Below are 9,707 nucleotides of genomic sequence, written 5' to 3'. Positions count from 1 at the left end.
TAATATCACAATGAGTCTGCACTACATACCTATCAAAATGACTAAATTAGGAAACAGTGACTACACCAAATAATAGAGAAGATTCAGAGAAATTCTATCACTTATACTTTGCTCATGGGAATGTAAAATGCTATACTCTGGAAAACAGTTTGGTAGTTTCTTAAAAAAAGAAAAAAGAAAGAAAGAAAAAGAAAAAAAGAAAAAAGAAACCTAAACATGCAACCAGAAATCACACTCCTGGGCATTTATCCCAAAGAAATGAAAACTTATGTTCACAACAAAAACCCTTTACATTAATGTTCACATCAGCCTTATTTGTAATAGCCAAGAACTGGAAACTACCCAATAGGTGAATGGTTAAACAAACCATCCATACAATAAAATGCTACTCAGCAATGAAAAGAAATGAGCTAATGATAGACACAGTAACTCGGAAGAACATCAGTTAAATTTTGCTGAAGTAAAACAGCCAATCTACATGATTTCGTTTATGTAATATTCATGAAATAACATAATTATAGAGATAGCGAACAGATTATTGGTTGCTAGGAGTTAGGGATGCAGGGGTAGGAGGTGGCAGATGTAGCTATAAAAGGGTAACACGGAGTCATATGGTTGAGTATCTTGACTGTGGTGGTGGTTACACAAAGTTACACATATAATTACACTGCATAGATCTATGCACATAAATGAATATATGTTTAACTGCTTAAATCTGAATAAGCTCAATGGATTGTACCAATACCACTTTCTTTGTTTGGGCATTGTACTGTGGTTATATAACATGTTAACATCAAGGAAGGCTTGGGGAAGAGCTCATGGGACTTTCCTACACATTTCTTTTCAACATTCTATGAATCTATTATCTCCAAATAAAAAAATTAAAAGAAAAAGTATTGGAGGAAAAAACATACTTACAATCCATACATTGACTACTAATTTCTTTACAGTAGAAAAATCAATGCCGTAGAAACATTTATTTAAAAACAGGCAACTTGGCAAAATATTAGCAAAATATATGACAAAGACTAACTAACCTTAATATATAAGGTGCTATTGTTAAATTGTAAGAAAAGTACAAGTATTCCAATAGAAAAATGTGAGAAAGGACTGAACGGACAAATCATTAAAGCAGGAGTAGCAAACATTTTCTGTAAAGAACCAGATGGTAAATATTTTTAAACTCTGTGGGCTATATGGTCTCTGTCACAACTATTCAATTCTTCAGCTCTTGAGTTGTGAGTAAATGGAGTTATAGACAATATGTAACAAAATGGACATTCATGTGTTCTGAAACAGGCATTACAAAACCAAGCACCAGATTTGACTCATAAACCATAGTTTGGTAACCCCTGCATTAAAGAAACATAGATGTCTAACAAATAGAAAAAGTATTCTTATTAGCCTTATTAGTAAACAAATAAATTAAAATTATTACATGATGGCAGTTTCACTTTACTTACCAAATTAGAAAAAATATATATTTTAAAAATAAGAATACTCCATTTTGATAGACACATAGGTACTGTTGGAGGGAATGAATATTAGTAGACTTTCTAGAAAGTAATATGATTATGTATATTCAGAACTCTTGAAAGTTTGTAGCTTTGAAATTTCTAAATACAAAGCTACAAACTTTCAAGAAATATAATATGCATTCTATTTCTAAATTATTAGAAATATGGTTAAAGATGATCACTATTAAATAATAGGAAAAAATTTAAAATAAATATACATACCCAGAAGAACAAATGGGTTAGGTAAATCTTGGTAATGTACATTTTGCAAGCTTTAAAAATTAACTTTAATGAAGACTTAATTTTAAAAATGATAAAATTTAATTTTTAAAATTGTTACAATGTTACGTGACAATGGCAGGGTCTCAAGTTTTATATAATATATTTATGTATATAAATTATATAAAATAAGAGAATACATAGAAAAAAACTGGAAGGAATGATGCCAAGCTGTCAATCATAGTTTCATCTGGGTGGTAGAAAGATAAACATGGTGACTTTTATGCTTTCCAAATTATCCAAAGTGTGATACTTTTTTATCATGGGGAGGGAGAAAAAGAGAGAGAGAAGTAAAAATGATAGACAAACCTTTCACTCCTTCTGCTGCTTGCTTCCTTGCTTATCTTGAAGATTTTCTATAGCATTTTGAGGTTGGTTTTTGGCTTTTTTTGGGTGAGGGTGGCGCACAGCAGGTGAAGTCACTTACAAAGTCATTTTATTATATTGTGTTTATGTCATATAATTAGACAGAAATATCCTATATCATGTAGAAGAGGAAGGCAGCATAGAATGGTACTGAACTTCTAGAAGCAAGAAGGTGGGGTTCTAGTTCCACCTATAGTACTTAGTGGTGTGATCCTGAGTGAGTCACTAACTGACTTTATCTCCATCTGTAAAATAAAGATTATCCCCTTCTAGATCAAACATTCTGAGTTCCAATATAGATGGAAGACAGGGATGGGGACAAGGAGAGAGAATACCAAGTAGGGTAAAACCTACTTTGATTGTCATTCTGTGATGACTTGGTTAATTTTCCAGATGGTCTTTTACTATGTAACTATAATTCTGTAAACTTATTTGGCCTCTGGGAAGATTTATTTGTTCATTCATTTATGCATGCATACCACTCAAACCACACATATTTCTGTCTCAGAAACATTCTAGGCACTCATTTTAATTTTGCTTCATAAACAATACAGTACTAGATAACTGATTTCTAAGAAATTGTAACCAATTATACTTTATAGCCAATTAAAATGTTGCCATTATTTGTAATTATTATTTTAGTGCCTTTTATTTTTCCCCTTAAAAGGGCCAGATGGTCATGTGACTAAATACGACTTGAATTGGCTAGTGAAAAACAGCTATGAAGGGCAGAAACAAAAAGTCATCCAGCCTAGAATATTATGGAATGCTGAAATCTACCAGCAAGCCCAAGTTCCATCTGTAGATTGCCAGAGCTTCTTAGAAACCAAGGAGGGATTGAAGAAGTTTCTGCAAAACTTTCTGCTCTATGGAATTGCTTTTGTAGAAAATGTCCCTCCCACTCGAGAGCACACAGAGAAGTTGGCAGAAAGGATCAGCTTAATCAGGTAATTCATTTGTTTCCTGAAATCCACAGTACTATAGTTAATTTCCAGATCATGTGTACCAATAAATAAATGTAATGGGTGTGGTCACTCTCGTTTTCAATTCTGAATATTTTGAGCATGAATAAGGGGACTCCCACTTGCAGTGCTTTATTTGAGGTCTGGATTTTTAAACTCTAAATACATTTGCATGTAAAATATAATGATTTATATAGAGTCGTTGGTAATATTTTTCTAGCCCAGTGATCCTCAAAGTGAGAGATATTATTGTACACTGGAAAAACACTGACTGTAAGGATAACTGGATAGTAGTCTGAGTTCTACCATCAAGTAGTTGTGTGACCATAGACATGTCCATTACACACACAGACACACATCCTCGACCCCCACTGTCCTCTATTTTCCTGTCTGTTCAAAAGAGGATTGAATAAGATAGTATCTAAAGGTTATCCAGTTTTGACCCTCTACAATCCCTATGGCTTGATTCCGAGACTGATTGTTAATAACACTGCCTTGAAAGGCTATATAGCATTCAGCCAGCACATTCACACCCATTATTTTCTTTTAAAGTAATTTCCCCTGTTTTACTGATGAGGCACTGACACTCAAATATACCAAATGTTTTGCCCAGGATTGCTCTGCTAATAAACAATAGAGCTTGAATTCAAATAGCCCAGGTTTCCTAATCCTAAATACATTGTTCTTTTCATTACCATTCTGCATTTAACCTACTTTATTATAATTAGCACTTTCCTTTTACTTAATAAGGTCCAGATATACCTCATTTTGTAGTCAATAGTATGTTGGGTCTTCTGCCCTGTGCTGGTAGAGCATAATTAACAGCATCTGTGAGCCATTCAGTTTGAATCATGGTTTGAGAACTCTCAAGTGAAAGAAACTGTGCTGGTAAGCAATAAATTGAGACAGCTTAGGGATGATACTTCAAAAGAAAGAACATTTCCTATTTGAACTTCAAGGGTTCAGAAAATAAGATGAACTCTGAAAGCTAAAGAATTAAAGTGACCTTTCGTCAGATTTGAACCCACCAGGAAAATAATTACAAAATCAAAATATGTGATGTATACTTCAAGGAGAGACACAACAACAATGGTACAGGAAATCTCAGTAAATACTTGCTAACACAAACTATCCTTTTCTCTTTTCCTTATTTCTCCATGTCCAAAAGATGAGTGAGAATCAACATTAATCACTTCTATGTCTTATAAAGAATATGAAAACTCTTCAGTCATCCTTGCAAATTGGATTGTCAAAAATATTAGGAAAGGATCACCATTATTGAAAAAATGATACTAATAAAAGACAACAGCTATAAAAATAGTAAATAAAGTTAAAAAAATCATTCCCAGAAGCAGCTACATCATCTTTTTCTATGAAATAAAGGTGAGCATAGAAAAGAACCTTGAATTTATGAATCCTATGAAAACTGGGTACATAATCAGTGTGGAATGATTCTCTAAGCTTCCAGAATAGAACATTATACTTTCACAGTTTTCTCCTCAACTTTCTAGAATGTTAATCAATGACAGAATTGTCAAGACTAGCATGTTCAAATGTCATTTTCACCTTACGGATGAAACTCTGGAACCAAAAAAATCTATTGTTATTTGTGAGTAACTAAAGAAAGTATTGGAAAGAGTTTTGAAAGACAAGAATGAACGTTTCAAATAGCTAACAGGTCTTTCTTTGTTTCATCTGACAGAGAAACCATTTATGGGAGGATGTGGTATTTCACTTCGGACTTCTCCAGAGGTGACACTGCGTATACCAAGCTAGCTCTGGATCGGCACACTGACACTACCTATTTTCAAGAGCCCTGTGGGTAGGTGTATTAGACTTTTACAGTGTAAGGTCTTTATGTGTGATAGTCTTGAGTGATTTCTTAATTATTTTCCATTCTATTTGAACCAAGATTATATCTGCTGCTGTGGATTTGTATGACTTTCTTTCTCTTCCCCTAGAAACATGATCATTTTGAAATAACTTAGCTTAATTTTTAGATTCTGTCTTGGGCCATTCTTGCATTGCCATAAATAAATACCTGAGACTGGGTAATTTATAAAAAATTTATTTAAAAATTTTATTTTTTATAAAATATATTTTAAAAATTTTATAATTTTTTATTTTAAAAATTATTTAAAAGGAGATTTAATTGTCTCATGGTTCTGTAGGCTATACGGGAAACATAACAGCATCTTCTGGGGAGGCCTTAAGGAGCTTTCAATCATGGTGGAAGTTGAAGGGGAAGCAAGCAAAAACAAAAGCAAGCCAAGAGGGACCCACCTCCATGACCCAAACACTGCCCACCAGGCCCTTCCTCCAGCATTGGGGATTACAATTCAATATGAGATTTTGGTGGGAATAAATATCCAAACTATATCAGACTCCTAGGAATAAAATGTTTTTAAGTGATTGAAAACTCATTTTACTATACAAATGGAGTCCTAATTTTGTTAATTATTAAAATGTAATTTTACATTTTTTCAAGGTAATTATAAATTATCCCCAAAAACGTATTGGCTAACCATTAGTTTTGGAATTTGTACAGATTTGTCACATTTAGTTATTAACACATTGCAAAGGGGTCAGTCATGCAAACAGCTGCTTTGAGTATGGCATTAAGAAGAATCTGAATCTGATTTACAAAAAGTTGGAGAGGAGGAATGATGGAAGGATAACTTTTTCACATGGAATAAGATGTTTTTGAGCCAAAGATGATATATACTATACTCAATTTTCCTACTATTTGCTCCTTATTAGAGGCACCTCTGTGGTCATTTTGTTGTTGCTGATCTTGCTTCTGCATATAAATGAGGAGCCTGAAACACAAATATATGAGTAAAATGAGTGCACATATAGATTGATGAAGACTGTATGAGAGGATAATAATATGCAATTGCTCATGGTTACACTGATTTCCTTTAAGGGTTTGTAATTTAAGAATGTTTGATTCAGGGAAGGAAGAACAAAGCAGATTTTAGATATCCTGCTCAGTGTTATCAATATATGGAAAGACCAACAGCCCTGCATCCTCATTCTAGCAGATACAAAAGGAAAAAAGAGGAAATAGGATAAGGAGCAGCTGTACAGGGGTTGAGGTTTAAATACTGACTAGCTCTTCCCTTTATGACCAGCGCCAGAGATAAACTGTTTGTGGCTTTAATTCAATTGTTTGTGATCAGTGGCAAGGACCACATAGATTAGCAGTATGATAATAGTGGTTAAGAGTTCAGGCTATGGCATCAACCAGACCCAGATTTGCATCCCAGCCTGAACGTGTATTAGATTTGTGATCTTGAACAAGTAACTTAACTTCTCTGTGCTTCAGTTTCCTCATCTGTAAAATGGGACTAGTAATAAAAGCTATCCATTAGCATTCCTAAGGAATTAAATTATATTATCATACTGTCTGACACATACTAAGTGTTCAATAAATGTTAGCTATAATTTTCATCATTTTATTCATTTTAATCATCATCTTCATTGTCATATGCTTTGCTCTGCCTAAAGCAACCTCTGCTCTGGATCTCATCCTTTCCAGCTTCCTTGGGGATTTCTCTCTCCTCTGTCTTCAGCCTTTTCATACCTGTTGACTCCTTCCTATCAGCACCCCATATCTTAATTCTCTATTTTTGTACTTCCTTGGACTCTATTTCCCTCCAGCTACAACGATGTTTTTCTCTTCCACTTAATGGCTAAGAGTATTAAAAGAATAATAGGTACATTCAGTATATTTTCATTCTCACTTCCCATTTACTCCTCAAATACATAGGCATCTAGTTTTCCCAACCAATCCTCACCGCAATTAAAGTTACTCTGTCTAAAGTCACCAGCAACTAACTTATTGTCATATCCAGTGTACACTGTCATCTAACTTGACCCCTGGGACAAATCATTAACTTATCCCTTCTTTCCTAGTTTTTCTACTATATATCTGACTATTTTCCCTCAGCCTCTTTTGCTGGCTTCTTTTGTCTATCTCCTAAATATTATTGTTCCGGAAGGTTTGGTCCTTATCCCACTTTTCTTACTTGAAATGATCTCTCCAAATGACCTCTTCCATGCTCTTGGCCTTAGCTACCACCTGTGACAAAATCTACCTCTCTTCTGATGTAAACATCTTTAACTGGTAACTAAATAACCCTGACCTAGAAGTTTCACAGAAATTTCAATATAGCCAGGCTTACCTTTCTCGTTTTAATTGTATTTATATTATATTAGATTGTCCTTGATTGTATTCATTCCATCTTTATGTTTATTTCTCATTTTAATTTGTTGTTTACTTTCTCTTGTTTTGTTTCTCCTTTTTTCCCTTTTTTATTATTCTTTATTATACTTTAGATTCTGGGGAACATGTGCATATCCTGCAAGACTGTTGCATAGGTACATTCATGGCAAGGTAGTTTGCTGCCTCCATCCCCCCATCACCTATACTTGACATTTCTCCCCATGTTATCCCTCTCCACCCTTCCTCCCACTGTCCCTCCCCTGTCCCCCCACAACAGACCTCAATGTGTGATGCTCCCCTCTCTGTGTCCACATGTTCTCATTGTTCAACACTTGCCAGTGATTGAAAAAATGTGGTGTTTGATTATCTGTTTTTGTGTCAGTTTGCTGAGAATGATGGTTTCCAGGTTCATCCATGTCCCTACAAAGGACACGAACTCATCCTTTTTTATGGCTGCATAGTATTCCATGATGTATATGTGCCACATTTTCCTTGTCCAGCCTATCATCGATGTGCATTTGGGTTGGTTCTACGTTTTTGCTATTGTAAACAGCACCACAATGAACATACGTGTGCATATGTCTTTATAATAGAATGATTTGTAGTCCTTTGGATATATACCCAGTAACAGGATTTCTGGGTCAAATGGTATTTCTATTTCTAGATCCTTCAGGAATTGCCACACTGTCTTCCACAATGGTTGAACTAATTTACACTCCCACCAACAGTGTAAGAGTGTTCCTATTTCTCCACATCCTCTCCAGCATCTGTTGTCTCCAGATTTTTTAGTGATCACCATTCTAACTGGCGTGAGATGGTATCTCAATGTGGTTTTGGTTTGCATTTCTCTAATGACCAGTGATGATGAATATTTTTTCATATGTTTGTTGGCTTCATATATGTCTTCTTTTGAAAAGTGTCTGTTCATATCCTTTGCCCATGTTTAAATGCATTTGTTTGTTTTTTTCTTGTAAATCTGTTTTAGTTCTTTGTAAGTTCTGGATATCAGCCCTTTGTCAGATAGGTAAACTGCAAAAATTTTTTCCCATTCTGTTGGTTGCCAGTTCACTCTAACGATGGTTTCTTTTGCTGTACAGAAGCTCTGAAGTTTAATTAGATCCCATTTCTCTATTTTGGCTTTTGTTCTCATTGCTTTTGATGTTTTAGTCATGAAGTCCTTGCCTATGCCTATGTCCCGAATGTTTTTGCCTAGGTTTTCTCCTAAGGTTTTTATACTGTTAGGTCTTATGTTTAAGTCCTTAATCCATCTGGAGTTAATTTTAGTGTAAAGTGTCAGGGAGGGGTCCAGTTTCTGCTTTCTGCACATTGCTAGCCAATTTTTCCAACACCATTTATTAAATGGGATCCTTTCCCCATTGCTTGTTTTTGTCTGGTTTGTCAAAGATTAGATGATTGTACATGTGTGGCATTGCCTCTGAGGCCTCTGTTCTCTTCCATTGGTCTATATCTCTGTTTTAGTACCAGTACCACGCTGTTTTGATTACTGTAGCCTTGTAGTATATTTTGAAGTCAGGTAGCGTGATGCCTCCAGCTTTGTTCTTTTTGCTTAGGATTGTCTTGGTTATGCGGGCTCTCTTTTGGTTCCATATGAAGTTTAAGGTGGTTTTTTCCAGTTCTGTAAGGAGGGTCATGGGTGGCTTGATGGGGATAGCATTCAATCTATAGATTACTTTGGGCAGTATGACCATTTTCATGATATTAATTCTTCCTATCCATAAGCATGGAATGTTTTTCCAACTGTGTGTGTCTTCTCTTATTTCTTTGAGCAATGGTTTGTAGTTCTCCTTGAAGAGGTCCTTTACCTCCTTTGTTCGTTGTATTCCTAGGTATTTTATTTCCATCTTTAATTTGAAAATCCTACCTTAGGTTTCCAGTCCATTAATAGTCATCTTACCTTTCCCTGTTAACATATTCAAAAATATATAATTCAGCCGTTCTAACATGCCTCTAAACTGAACTCCTTCCTCAACCTCTCATACTTCCTTATTATCATTCAATTGAATATCTGCCTGTAATCTCGATCTTAGTAAATAGCATTATCATTCTTCAGGTGCTAAGGTGAGAAACCTGGAGTTATTCTGTCCTTCAGTTATCAAATTCTGCTACTTCTACCTTGGTATCTCTCAGATGTGTCTTCTTGTCTTTAATGCCCCTTTCTGAGTTCAAACTCTCAATATTTTTCTTTTTCTTTTTTTTTAAATTATTTTTAATTTTTTTTCCCATTTATTTTATTGCATTTTAGGTTTTGGGGTACATGTGAAGAACATGCAAGATTGTTGCATAGGTACACACATGGCAGTGTGATTTACTGCCTTCCTTCCCATCACCTACATC

The 9,707-nt window shown here is 34.8% G+C and overlaps 1 protein-coding gene across 3 annotated transcripts in view; it reads left to right on the top strand.

Moving 5' to 3' along the window:
* The window catches only part of TMLHE (trimethyllysine hydroxylase, epsilon), a 164,087-nt gene that overhangs the window by 135,035 nt on the left and 19,345 nt on the right, over window positions 1–9,707 (top strand). For all 3 annotated transcript variants that reach the window (XM_037734140.1, XM_017516222.2, XM_017516223.2), the window contains 2 exons: window positions 2,830–3,109; window positions 4,827–4,946. In XM_037734140.1, the coding sequence (XP_037590068.1) occupies window positions 2,830–3,109; window positions 4,827–4,946 (400 nt within the window). The remainder of the gene's footprint in view (window positions 1–2,829; window positions 3,110–4,826; window positions 4,947–9,707) is intronic.

The sequence above is a fragment of the Cebus imitator genome, unplaced genomic scaffold (genome assembly GCF_001604975.1).
Source record: "Cebus imitator isolate Cc_AM_T3 unplaced genomic scaffold, Cebus_imitator-1.0 Scaffold576, whole genome shotgun sequence".
NCBI classification, from domain to species: Eukaryota; Metazoa; Chordata; class Mammalia; order Primates; family Cebidae; genus Cebus; species Cebus imitator.
This window is presented reverse-complemented; position numbering and strand designations above follow the sequence as displayed.